This window comes from Mobula birostris, chromosome 30 (genome assembly GCF_030028105.1).
Source record: "Mobula birostris isolate sMobBir1 chromosome 30, sMobBir1.hap1, whole genome shotgun sequence".
Taxonomy (NCBI): Eukaryota; Metazoa; Chordata; class Chondrichthyes; order Myliobatiformes; family Myliobatidae; genus Mobula; species Mobula birostris.
In genome coordinates, this window is record NC_092399.1 from 15,845,265 (window position 1) to 15,859,630 (window position 14,366).

General features: G+C 41.5%; 1 protein-coding gene across 3 annotated transcripts in view; it reads left to right on the plus strand.

Moving 5' to 3' along the window:
- zbtb8b (zinc finger and BTB domain containing 8B) overlaps nt 1-14,366 on the plus strand; it is a 31,347-nt gene that overhangs the window by 11,160 nt on the left and 5,821 nt on the right. For all 3 annotated transcript variants that reach the window (XR_011883605.1, XM_072246983.1, XM_072246984.1), the window contains exon 3: nt 3,073-3,251. Coding sequence is in view for 2 of the 3 variants with exons in the window: in XM_072246983.1 (XP_072103084.1) it covers nt 3,073-3,251 (179 nt within the window). In the remaining variant the exon portion in view is untranslated. The remainder of the gene's footprint in view (nt 1-3,072; nt 3,252-14,366) is intronic.

Below are 14,366 nucleotides of genomic sequence, written 5' to 3' on the forward strand. Positions count from 1 at the left end.
ACATCATATGCCTTTCTGAAAAAGGATGTCACATTGGCAATAATTTGGTTCTCTTATAGCTGCAAATGATGTAAATATAATTGCTACTTAAAGATTTTTCCCATTTGCAGCTTCTGAAGCTAAGGTCATTTTTCATGCATTTCTATGAATCAGTGACCCAGACTGGGATTTATTGGGTGCATAATTTCACTGTTAGACTTCAAAATTCTGAAGTAGATAATAGCAGACTGCTGTGTACAAATTGAGGACACTTAATAGAGTATTGGAAAAGCACAGTGAGCTGAACGACTTCTGTGCCACATCACTGCTCACTTTGAGTCAGAGAATGATGCAGTATCAAAAAAAAAAAAAGCAGTATCAACTAAATGGTCTAATTTATAGGGAATTCCAGATCAGGAAACTGGGGAATTACCATAAGATATAGGAGCAATATTAGGTCATTTGGTCTGTCGAGTTTTCTCTGCCATTTAAAAACACAAACATGAGGAATTCTGCAGATGCTGGAAATTCAAGCAACACACATCAAAGTTGCTGGTGAACACAGCAGGCCAGACAGCATCTCTGGGAAGAGGTACAGTCAACGTTTCAGGCCGAGACCCTTCGTCAGGACATACCTCTTCCTAGAGATGCTGCCTGGCCTGCTGCGTTTACCAGCAACTTTGTGTGTTGCTTTCTCTGCCATTTCATCATTTCAATTTTGCTTTTGGCCCTAATCTCCTGCTTTCTCCCTAGACCAGTCATGAATCTATCAACCTCTGCCTCAAATATACCAATGACTTAGCCTCGACAGCTGTCTGTGGCAAAGAATTCGATGGATTCACCACTCTCTGGCTAAAAAAATGCCTCCTCATCTGTTCTAAAAGGACACCTCTATTCTGAGGCTGTGTCCTCTGGTCTTAGACTCCCTCACCATACGAAACATGCTTTCCTCATCCACTCTATCAAGGTCTTTCACCATTCAATAGATTTCAATGAGGTCACTCCCCATTCTTCTGAATTCTAGTGAGTACAGCTCCAGAGCCATCAAACACTTTTCATATAACAAGCCATTCAATCCTGGAATCATTTTCATGAACTTTCTTTGAGCCCTCTTCAGTTTCAGCACATCCTTAGAGGTAAGGGGCCCAAAACTGCTCACTATACTCCAAGTGAGGCCTCACCAGTGCTTTATAAAGTCTCAACATTACATCCTTGCTTTTTTATTCTAGTCTTCTTGAAACATACGCTTTAATTTTGCAAGTTAACCTTTAGGAAATCCTGCACAAGGACTCACAATTCCCTTTGCGCTTGTTTTTTATATTTTTTTCTCCATTGAGAAAATAGTTAACATTTTTATTTCTTCTAACATACACTTCCTGACACTGTATTCCATCTGCCCTTTCTTTACCCACCCTTCTAATCTGTCTAATCCTCTACTTCCTGAAAACTACCTACCCCTTCACCTATCTTCATATAGTCTGCAAACTTTGCAACAAAGCTACCAATTCCATCAAACAAATCAGTGACATCTAACAAACAAAAAAAAACAGTCCAACGTAGATCCCTGTGGAACAGCACTAGTCACCAGCAGCCAACCAGAAAAGGTTCCCTTTATTCCCACTCTTTGCCTCCTGCCAATCAACCACTGCTTTATCCATGTGAGAATCTTTCCTGTACTACCATGGGCTCATAGCTTGTTAAGCAGCTTCTTCTGTGGCACCTTATCTAAAGCATCCTGAAAATCCAAGTACACAACTTCAACCGATTCTCCTTTGTCTATCCTGTTGTTTCTTCAAAGAATTCCAATAGATTTGTCAGGCCAGGACTTTTCCTCGAGGAAGCTATGGTAATTACAGATTATTTTATCATGTGCCTCCAAGTACCCTGAGACCTTATCCTTGATAATCGACCCCAACATCTTCCCAACCATTGGAGTCAGACAAACTGGCCTATAGTTTCCTTTCTTCAGCCTCACTCCAAGAAGGGATTGAAGTGACACTTGCAATTGTCCAGTCTTCCCAGAACCATTCCAGAATCTACACAAATAGTTGAAGTCTTTGGGAAAGGCTGAAATTGCCATTTCAAGATGCATAGCAGTTCAAGGGCATATGAGACAAGCTACAAAAGCAAGCTTCAGATGTTTTCTTTCAACATGGACTTTAAACTCAGTTATGATTACTGCTGCTGTGTTGCTCACACATCAACCTTGTTTTGTTGTCCACAGCCTGATGTAGCAAAGCTCTTTCCCTCTGTTAGTTACTGCCTGTTACACCACTGGCATTTAGAGCAGCTTTTTTTTCCCGCTGTTTCCGTAATAATTTTTTTTTAACCTGTCAGGGTTGTTATCCCCAAGCTGAACCTGGAGGACCGGTGGACCACTCTTAGTCTAGCCTCTACCCTTTGACCTGTGTGGCATGGGTGACCCTACCCAAGAATCAAAGCACAAGGTCCTGACTCCAGCCAACATAGCTCCTCGGGTCATTGAGGCATGCAAGCTTCAAAACCCTATGATAAGTTTGTGGTCCTCTTGGAAGCGTCTGTATCCAAACAATGAATACCTGAAATTCAAAACAGTATTAATCTGCTTATTTGATGACTTACCTAAAAAAACCCTTTGCATTTTCTCATTCATTTAGTGATTTCTTGTTTTCCCTTTGAGTTCTGGAAGCCTTTGATAGATCAATCTTTCACAGTCGTATGGAAACTAAAGCCTCTTTTTGGCTTTATTTTTGGAATTACTGGATTAAGTATTTACCAGATTAAATGGTTGAGGTCACAATCCAGTATTTAAAGAGCAGATATTTAAATGAATTTGTGCAGGTTTCTTGCATTGAATTCTTGTCTATTGTGTTCAAGGGGAGTTAATATGATAGAAATTATTCTTGGTTGCCAGTGCAAAACAGAGTGAGATATCAGGTCTTTGTCACGTCTCTGATACATTGGATGTGTGGAACCAAGGAAAGTAGTGTGTTGGATTTATTCTTGTGCTTTATATTCAATATCTCTTTTGACTACAGTATTTATCTTTATTTCTGACCCTAAGCTCCTTTGAGTTGTTCCATTGTTACAATATTTGATTATTTCTATTCCTAGGGAATGGGATAATTGTGCCAAAAAAGATCTACAAGTGTCCATTTTGCACCTACACAGCAAAGCAGAAAGGGATCCTGAAGCGACACATGCGTTCCCACACAGGAGAGCGCCCATACCCTTGTGAGACCTGTGGAAAGAGATTCACCAGACTTGAGCATCTTCGAAGTCATGCTTTAAGTGTGAGTAAAGGTCTTATGATTGAACCAACTTCTTCCCACTTCCCAACAATTGTGCGGTTATGAACCCATGATTTAAAACATCCATATTTTTGTAGTTAGTTTCTTGATGAAATCTAACAATGTAATTTATAACTTAGTGTACAAGAGCCACTTGGTGTCCATGGATTTGGACGCTGTAGTGAGGGAATGCTGAACTGCTGGAAATGGTGACTTTATAAGTAGTTAGACCAAGGTTTATTAGCTCTCACAAGGAGATGAAGAACATCCCATGCAGTACTTTGATAAAGAGTAAGAAAATTTTCCTTGCCAATATTTAGATTGAAGCAATACTTAAATGCAGTCTGGTTATTAGTGCACTGTTGCTTATTGGATCTTCCTAAATGTAAGATGGCTACCTTGTTTTTTCTAATATAGTAATCAAGACTGTTCATTTATTAATTGTGTGGAAAGCTCTGAGACATCACAAAGTTCTGAAAGATGCCTTATAGAATATCACTGAGTTAGAGGTCTGTATGCAAAATGCTGGTGATATATATTTAAATAATGTGAGCAAATATCTTCACAAGATTACCTGTCAATTATTCAGATTTTCAGTCTTCATTGCCATCCCATTTTTAATATGTTCTCCCTTTCCTTGATTAACTAATTTTGATTAGGATCCTGTCATGCTGCATCTTCAAATTCACGAACAAGATCAGAGTCTCAGAAGGGTTAAAGGAAACTTGGAATTTTGTTAACTAAAGAGACAAAGCAAAACAGTAGAACTGAATTTATTGGATAACTCAGCCAGAACGTCACTAGGCAAGGATCAGGATGACCAAGCCGATGAGGGGTTAGCACTGCACTTTCTATCTGCACAGCTGATAAAATTACTTACGGTCCATTATGCCACTGGCATTTAGGGCAACAGTGAAGGTCCTCCATCTCTGGCTGTGTGCCTTCATGTCAGTAGTTTCCACTATTTTCACTGCTGTCAGTCATGCAAGTCCTGGTTAGAGACACTCAGATGTAGAAGGAATCTTCATTCCTGTTTCCATAATAATTGTTTTACTAGTCAGGGTTGTTATCCCGGAGCTGAATTCCTGAACTTGGAAGACTGGTAGACCACTCTTAGTCTGTCCTCTACTCTTTGACCTCTTTGGCACGGGTGACCCTACCAAGAGCCAAAATACAAAGTCTTGACTCCAGCCAACATGGCTCACTGGGTCATTGAGGCACGCAAGCCTCCAAACCCTGACAAGGTTGTGATCCACTTGATAAAACCCCAGACTAATTACAAGCTAACAATTAACTATTCTATTAAGAAACAAAAGTCCAAGGGAACTTAATTGGACACCTGAAAAATCTGAGAATTAATTGGAAGTAATCAAGGACAATTGCAACTTAAATGTGGACTGGAGAAAACCTACCAATAATCCAAAAACTCGAAGTGCAACAACAGTTAAATATAATGAAACAATACAAAAAAACCAACAGCAAAAAACTTAGAACCCTCAGAATACCCTACCAATGACCCAAGGTTGTGACAGAACTACTCACCCCATGGCCAGCACATGACGGCCCAGGACTATCTGGATATAAAGTGGAATTCTGAAATAAGGTCAGGAGCCAAAATCTCTGGAAGGAACCCACAGTTCTTCTGGACCATATTCCTCCCAATATACCAAGTATTGTGGTTGTCCCCTTAATTTCCTTAAATTGAGCAGTTTTTGGACTTTGTAGACAGACCAAGCGGCTACAAAGTAAAGATTTCAATTTAGATACATGAAAGGTGGGATGAATTTTCAGAACGTAGAAGTTGTAACACGTTACTGGGTTAATTTTCCTCTTGACTTTAAAGGGATTGATAAAGTGAGGGGCTAGTTTCCATGATTCTAGTTAGAGTGGAAGATCCTCAGTTGAAAGCCAGACCCACTGACTAGTATAGAAGGGGAGACCAGCTGCCTGTTTCTGCTGGCTTTGGCCTGTCACTTGGCTGACGTGTCTTCCAGAGTCTATTTCACCTTGAGCCACCTTTGTTTGCACCTCTCAGCAAGTTGTTCAGCTGAGGGGTCACCAACTTCTGCCTCCTGAGAGGAGGCCGAAACCAGAATTAACATTTGAAAGGGATCCTACCAAATGATGAATGCTTAAGGGTATTGTGGATGAACTCTGCCTAGATTAGTTGGTCAGTCCAATAGGATGGATTAACAGACACTAGGCAAAGGGTGCGCTCCAGTTCCTGTTTTGTCCTCTGTCTGTCCATTAGTCAGAGGATAGAACCCCTGAGGAAGACTAGAGTTGGCTCCAATCAGCTTGCAAAATGTTGCTTGAACTTGGAGCTGAATTGGAGACCCTTGTCCAAAACAATCAGTAGGAAAACCATGTATAGGGAAAACCAGATGCATGAGTCTCGGGCTGATGCTAGCTTGTTAGAGGAATGAGTCAGCAAGCCTTGGAAAACCTATTGACTACAACTAAGATGGTGGTAAAGGAATGTGACTGGTAATAAAATCTAGAGAAAGCTGAGACCAGGGGAATGAAGGAACGGGTAGAGGTTTTACAAGGCCTTGGAGGGGAATTAGGATGTTAGTAATGGCACAGCTGTCAAGCCTGCCCAAGTGGCTTAATGTCCTTATGTACTGGGCCACCAATATCTTTTAAAGAACTGTAGAGTCTGCAAGGTACTGGGGTGACACCTTAGAAGTGTGACACTGTTTAAGAACCTCAGATTGCAACTCAGGTAGGACAAATAATTCACTGGGGGACGCACCTTCTGGAACCTGGTTATTCCCTTCTAGGGCTTGCCCGGCTTGTGTGTCTACATCTCATGAGACAGGGGAACTAATCTTTCACTGGTATAATGGGTTCCAACCTCTCCACCTTAGCTGGGGGCTTGAATTGTTTTGATAATACATCGGATTTCTGATTTTTAAACCAGGGACGATACGTTATAATACAATTTATAAAAAAAAAAAAAAAAAAACAATGACCAGCAGGCTTGCCAGGCATTCAGTCTTTTCACATCCTGAATACAAGCCAAGTCCTTATTGTGTGATCAGACGATGAATGGGTGCCTGGCCCCCTCAAGCGAATGCCACCACACCTCTAGTGCCAACTTCACTGCCAAGAATTCTCTATTCCTGATGTTGTGGTTCACCTCAGCAGGTGACAGACATCTTGGGGAAAAAAAAAGGGCACAGGGATGCAACTTCTGGCCAGCAGTGGATCTGAGATGAAATGGCACCCATTCCATTAGAGTTATCTACCCCAACAATGAAGGGTCACTCAGGATCAGATGGATGCAGAACTGGGGCAGTAATAACATGGCTCGAGCTCATTAAAAGATGTCTTAGCTTCTGGGGACCAATGGAAAACCCAATGTCATTTTGGTCAGATTAGCTATTGAGCTTCCCTTCTTGCTTTTTTAACTGTTTTTAATGGAGGTCGGGTTTGAGGACGTGATTGTTTTAAGTTGTTTAAGTCTACTTGATACCTAGTTAGCCCATTGCTTTGCTTTGCTTTTTAGATTAGTTGCACGGTGGGTATTTTTTGGGGGGTTTTTTCTGGGGTTTTTTCTTCTCTTTATTGATATGTATGGAAAATTAGTAAACTATTATATTACCTTGTTGTTTTATATCTAAACTGCACTGTTTGTACTAACTTTTTTTTCTGTATTAATATCTCTTGCAAATTTATATTGCAACAGTGTATTAGTGTCTACATGGTTTACCTTTTGTGTACTAATTTAATAAAAAGATTTTAAAAGATTAGCTATTGAGCTAAAATTTCAAATAAACCTCCTGTAAAAATTTCTAAAAACCATTCAACTTGTTTAACAGTAGTAGGTGGAGGTCAATCTTGCACTGCATGGGTTTGTTCTTTTTTTTTGAGGGCCTATAAGTAGATTTCCTGGAAGGATGTCAAATCCCAGGAAAGATTTTCGGGATGTGGACCTCACTTTCCCAATTTCACAAACAGGCAATTCTTTTACAGGCACTGAAGAACCTGCCCTGTGTATGTGTTACATGCTCAGGAGTTAGAAAAAAAATCAAAATGTCATCCAGGAGCACAAACATGAAATTGTTAAGCATTTCCCTCAGAATCTCATTAATAAATGTCGAAGCCACCTGGAGCACTGACCAGACCAAAGGGCATCACCAAGTATTCATAATGACTTGTCAGGGTATACAAGACCATCTTTCAGTCGTCCCTTCATGAATGCAAATTAAATTGTAAGTGTTCCTCTAGTCCAGTTTTGTGAAACATTTGCCCCCTTGTGACAGTTCAAACTGTTAATTAGGGGCAACACACATCAAAGTTGCTGGTGAACGCAGCAGGCCAGGCAGCATCTCTAGGAAGAGGTACAGTCGACGTTTCAGGCCGAGACCCTTTGTCAGGACTAACTGAAAGAGCTAGTAAAAGATTTGAGAGGAGGAGGGGGAGATCAAAATGATAGGAGAAGACAGGAGGGGGAGGGATGGAGCCAAGAGCTGGACAGTTGATTGGCAAAAGGGATATGAGAGGATCATGGGGCAGGAGGCCCGGGGAGAAGGAAAAGGGGGAGGGGGGAAAAACCCAGAGGATGGGCAGGGGGTATAATGAGAGGGACAGAGGGAGAAAAAAAGAGAGAGAGAAAGAATGTGTGTATATAAATAAACGAATGGGGTATGAGGGGGAGGTGGGGCATTAGCGGAAGTTTGAGAAGTCAATGTTCATGCCATCAGGTTGGAGGCTACCCAGACGGAACATAAGGTGTTGTTCCTCCAACCTGAGTGTGGCTTTATCTTTCCTCCAACAAACCCATGTAGAATATCAGTAAAATATAACAGTGCAGAATATGCATGAATATAGTCCAGACCTCCCAGTCTCAACTAGCCCAGTCACCTGCTAGGCAATACCATGGCTTAGAAGCCCAGTCCTTGCATATACAGGCAGAAAGAATATCAGTAAAAAACACAACCAGACCCCTCAGTCGACCACAACTGCGCTCTGCTACCCCGGTAAAGCACGACGGCTCAAATGCCTCTCCTCCAGCGACTGAAAAGCAGGTGACCCTGCACCCTGCAGCTTGAGGCCCAAGTCCATCCAGTGCTGCCAAAATCTGCAGTCAATCACAGAGCTTGTCTTCTGCCAGGTAAAAGCCTGGGAGAGCAGTGCCAACTCCATTCTGGACCTCTGGTAAGGTGCATCGGCTTTTTCTGAAAACTCCAGCGGCTGCAAACAGGTGAAACAGTGACTTCAGGCCTAGTACTCACCATGACCGAAGCCAGGGAGCCTCCATGCCATCTACCTGTTCTCATCCAATAAATCAGCTAATCAAACATGTGGCGTACCAGATTAGCAACGTCCAAAGGGGTCTTGCGATCGCAAGTAAAACGACTGTCAACTTGGGCAGCAGCAGGTTGGGCAGCTCCTTCATTATCTCCGCCAGCGTGCAACTCACTGATGGTGTAGACCTGCAGCACTGCAAGTTCTTAATGTACAGCAGGATCTTGCAATCTTTCGAAGTTCAAGCAGAACTTTGTTCTTTTGTTGACACCGTAAAAGCAGCAGCGACCAGTCACACCGCCATCTTGCCGGAATCTGAGGCAGATGCAGAAACACAGGTGACAGATTTGGGAACTCGGGAAGCTTCTAGGAGGTAGTCCTCAAGATAGCTGGAAGCTCAGCCCAGGATACTGCCATTAGACCAGTCTATAACAGGGCCATGCTGCAATAACCATGGATACCCTAAGGTGAGGGGGACCCCAGGGAATAGACCAGGTGAAATCTGAAGCAAAGGGGCTCTGAAACATGAGACCTTTCCTTGCTCAGGTGGTCTACCATCAAGAGCGATGCCTGTCAAAGGATGATCAGGCCTTGAGATTGGGACTCCCGTCTGTCAGGCCACAACCAGATCTAAAAGAAATTACCGGTAGAGTTGGAGTCTAAATGCTTGAAGGGTCAGTTCCTTGCTGCCCCCGGCAAATAAAGAGGGCACATGTACCCCAGATGTAGTCGGTATCTTTGGGATAGTCACAGATACTGGATGGCCCTTGGGAGTTTCTGACCTCTGCACTAGTAGGTTGAAAGTGCCTTCTCTCCAACACAGGCACAGTCTCCCTCTCTCAATCTCCTGTCGCGCTTAGCGGGGGTGAGACGGGTTCTGCCCAGCTCCGACGCCTGCTCGGTTGTGGGTGGGGGATCTTTGCGGTGAGGAGCTTGGATGATTAGAAAATGTGGGTGGAGAACGTGGAAAGGAGGAACCTGATCCGGGGAACTCACCGTGATGCTCCCTGTGGTGCTGAGACAACTATCATCGAGTTGGATAGCCAAGTTAATCAGTCCATTGAGGTCCTGAACCAGTTCACAGGCTGTCAGTTCATCCATGAGCTTTTCATTCAGTCCTCTGTAGAGCATGGCGACAAGGGCTACTCCAAGGTGTTGTGGGTAAGGAACTGTGTGGGTAGCCCACACTGGAGCCTTACCTGACAGGAGTGATATATATGCTATAGGATACTTACTTGGGCCCTTGGCTCCTACGTGGAGCATTGGCCATCAGTGACTTCCCATCTCCACTTGTCCTCTGAAGTCGAAAGGTTTCATACCCGGCAAGTAAGTATCCTATAGGATCACCAACTGTCTTGTATTAGCTGGGATATCCTGTATATTAGGCTAAATTGGTTTGTTCCATATGGGACTGCCCTTGTCCTGTATTTCCCCTGCTAAGGTAGAGCGTTCCTATGAAACCTTTCGTGCCGAAATGGCATAAAGCAAAGAAGCAATTACCATTAATTTATATGGGAAAAATTTTTGAGTGTTCCCAGACCCAAAAAATAACCTACCAAATAACACAAAACTTAAAATAACACTAACATATAGTAAAAGCAGGAATGATATGATAAATACACAGCCTATATAACGTAGAAATAATGTATGTACAGTGTAGTTTCAATGAACAGAATCGCCCAAACCGAGCTGTAGAAAAAAAAAATTGGCACACATCACGCAGGTGCCCGCACAAGGCTTCATGATCATGGTAGTCTTTCTCAGGGTAAACACAAGGGTCCCGTATTTGATTGCTACTTTTCTCCCTTATTTGGGAGTGAGAAAGTTGGCAACCCTACTCACTGCCTGTCTCACCACTGAACTAGGGACACAGGCCTGTAGCATCTTACATTATCAGTGTCCAACAGGAAATTGAGATAGCAAAAAAAAAAAATCAAAAATAATCATCCAGTTACACAGCACAGTCTTCATGCACCAACTCCAATGCCTTTGAGTAGCAGCCAGCATGGTGGTCTGCACTCAGGCCCACCCCTCTACTGAGACATGCTGCCGGCTCCTCCAATCAACTCACTGATGTGGTGGAGCTGCTTACCCCATGTTCTTGGAGTCTAGTTTAGTCTTGCAATCTTAAAAAACACATTTAGCAAAGGAAAAAAAGCTCCTGTGGTTGGACCCTGAGAAGCCACCATGTCCAAACTCTTAACTATCTTACCAGACTCAGGGATTCTTATCAAAGCACTTGATATTGGGCAACCTTTCAACACCATCTGGCTCGGTCAGGGATGTTCCTGACAGATTGGCTCCATGGATCACTGAGAAGGTCTTGATGGCTACCACCAACTCTTGCAGCATCTCTTTGTGCCAGCCAACTACCATATCTTGCAGTGCCAGGGCTAACCAAAATTCAAATCTTGCTAGATTCAGGGGTTGTTTAGTCATACTGTCATGCTGCATCTTCAGACCCACATGCCAAATCACACAGAGACTTAGAAGGTTAAACAAAACTAGGAATTTTACTAACAAAAGGGACAAAGTAAAACTTACAAGGTCTTGGATAACACAGAATTACTTGGCCATAACTTCACTAGACAAGGATCAGGACAGCTAAACCAACAAGGAACTAGCACTGACCCTATAAATACACTCCAGAGCATGAAAGAATCTGTGAGCAGCTGATAAAACCCCAGACTAATTACAAGCTAACAAGTAACTATTCTAATAAGTAACTATTCTAGTAAGAGGTAAAAGTTCAAAGATACTTAACTGGACACCTGCAAAGTCTCAGAATTAACTGGGAGAAGTCAAGGACAATTGCAACTTAAATGTAAACTAGAGAAGACCTAACAATAATACATTAAAAAAATCACAAAATGCAATAATACAGATAGTTATAATTAATAAAATGAAGAGAATACCAAAAAAAACACAACAGCAAAAAACTCAGAGCCCTCAGAATAAGTGACCTGAGGTCGTGACAGGATTCCAGTGGTGCTGGCTAACTTCCACTACTTCCAAGCAATCTTTGAACCATAGAAAATTACACCACAATAAAGGAGAATTGGACCAATGCTTTGCTTTGTTTCAACTTATGGATTCCTGTAAAAACAGAATTCATTTCTTGGGGACAGTGGGGGGGGGGGGTGAGGGTGGGAAATAGATTTCTGTTCTTTGTGTTCCTATGCATTAAAGGAAAAACAGTTGGTCGTTATTTCCCAAATTGCTGTCCATTAGGAATTGTGCTAAATTGGGAAAGTACAGAAATGACTTTTTTTTTAAGAAGGGGCAGGAAGGGGGAAAAAATACAACTGAAGACCTATCATTTACTTTGCCTGAAAGTTACTGGAATCTATCATCAAATTCCATGCTAACGTCCTTTTATTTTGTTGAATTGATTTTCTAAAGGTAATTTTAAAACACATTCTGTGAATTTTCTTCACTATTCTGTTACAATTTCAAAAAATTCCAAAAAGCTGTTTGAAATGTAAGCTGTCCTTTAGTGATCTATAGTTTAAGGTTTGAGTTCCTCCTGATCTACTCATGAATCTTGGAGTTTCTTCACACTGCTGCTTTTCTAAGCTCTACATTTACATGTGAAAATATTTCCTATTAATGTTTTACAGTTCTGTTCAATTTTGGCTAATAGTCTCATCCAGTTGTAGCTTGCTTCTTTCCGGTCAACACTGAACCTCGTTATAATGTGGCCATAGTTTATACTATAACCAAGTCTGATCCTGCATGCCTCTTCAGTAGCAATTTATTGACAAAGGAAACTATCCTAGGCGCACTATTAAACAAAAAGCATCTGTTTTTACCACAAACTTTAAAAAATTCTATCTACTTTTGAGAAAGATTAACTCGATAGTATTAACTTTGAGCAAACTGTTAGGTTTGTCTACAGATGCAGAGGTATCAACAGTGTAAACGCAAGCTGGCTTTTTTCACTGAGGTTGGGTGAGACTAGAACGAGGTTAAGGGTGAAAGGTGAAATAACTAAGGGGAACGTGAGGGGAAACTTTACGTGAGGGGAGGGTGGTGAGAGTGTGGAATGAACTGCCAGTGGAAGTGCTGGACGCAGGATTGATTTCAACACTAAAGAGAAATTTGGATATAAAGGGCTATGGTCCAGGTGCAAGTCTATGGGACTAGGCAGAATAATAGTTCAGTATGGGCCAAAGATGTTCCATGACTCTATATTGCCATCAATTTATACTGATTGCTTAGCAATTTTTGCTGTACTGTCAGTAATGGTTTCTTGTTATCAATTCTGTTTGAACACACCATTTTTATAAAATGCTATGTGGTCATTGACTGGTACACCGAGAATCATTTCTGGCCCTGCAGTAGGTTTCAGTGGCGCTGAAGGTCCAAGGATTGGGGGATCAGTGATTAGCTGTTAAACAATCAGTCACATCAATAAAGAACAGATTATGCATAGATGCTGGAAATTGATCTTTTAAGTCCATATATCTCCATCTTAAACTGCTTCTACCACTTGTCCAGGGCTGGGGGAGCCGGCAAAGGTATACAGAGATTCATTACCACTGAGTGAAGAAATTTCTATCCACCTTAGTTTTAACTGGCCCCTTGATTGTGACTCTCCTACTAGTGAGAAATCTACCTCGTCAACAAGCCCTACTTCTGTGTTTGAGTGAGATCACTCCAGGGGATACAAACTCTAATCATCTAGCCTGGGGGTTTCTGACCTTTTTTATGCCATGAACCCTTACCATTAACTGAGGGGTCTGCGGTCCCTGGTTTGTGAACACCTAATGTAGCCTCTTGATAGGACAACCCTCTTGTTCTTTCCTGGTGTATCTTTTTTCAGACTACCAGCAAATGTACTATATTCTTTTTAGGTAATCGGACCAAAACCGCACAATATTCCCAGGTGACCTCATGAGCACCCTGTACTAACATGACTTCCTTCTTATTAAATTTTACCCTCTTTGCTATTTTAGTCCGAAATGCCGCTTGTCGCCTTTAATACTTTTTGAACTTACGAACTTTTTGTAACTCGTGCAGCAGAAAACCTTGATCTTGTCAAGTTCCTCCAGTGATTTTATTTTGCTGTGGATCGCTGTGAACTTCTCTCATTTGCAGTCTCTCTGAATTTTGATAATCTATTTTTTGATTTCTTGAGGCAAAGCTGTTATCAACTGATCCATGGCCAGCACTGCTCTTTACTGTCTGTAAATCAAAGACAGTTATTTGGTATCATTTTGCTGAAATGCTTCCCTTGCCTTCCTTTGAATAAACTAGTCCATGTGAAAGACACAATACTCTCTCCTCAGATGCAGATAGTTCCTGTTGCTGTATCAATGTATAATGCAATTGTAAAGTTATATATTGGGCTATTTGGATGTACAGCTGAATTTAACATATCTCGACCACCATTAAAGTGACTATTGTAATTTGTACACAAAAGAATATCTAAAATCTGGAACAACTTTTCTGCCAGTCCAGCTAAGATAAACCAATTTGATGTATCCAAATCTAGTTTATTGTGTCTGTTTTATTATGGATCAGTATCTTTACCATCTGTGACATTCAGACGTTCTGTGCTTTCTCAAACAACGCTGCAAGTTTGGTCAATAATTACTTGTGCTAGACTTTATTTGATGCAGCAGAGATCTTTGATATTTATTAATTAGATGTACTTGTACACTGTTTATTGATTGCAGTTTAGGTTCCAGTCAGTGATTGTTCCAGATACATTGTAGCAATCCAGCATTTTTTCATTTCACCATTGTGATACAATCTAAAGGCTATCGAATAGCAAGAATAACAAAATTTAAGAGAATACCCTCCAGTTTAAGTTCTGATTTCTGAGAATCACAATAAATGGGAAAACAAAAGGCTGTGAGT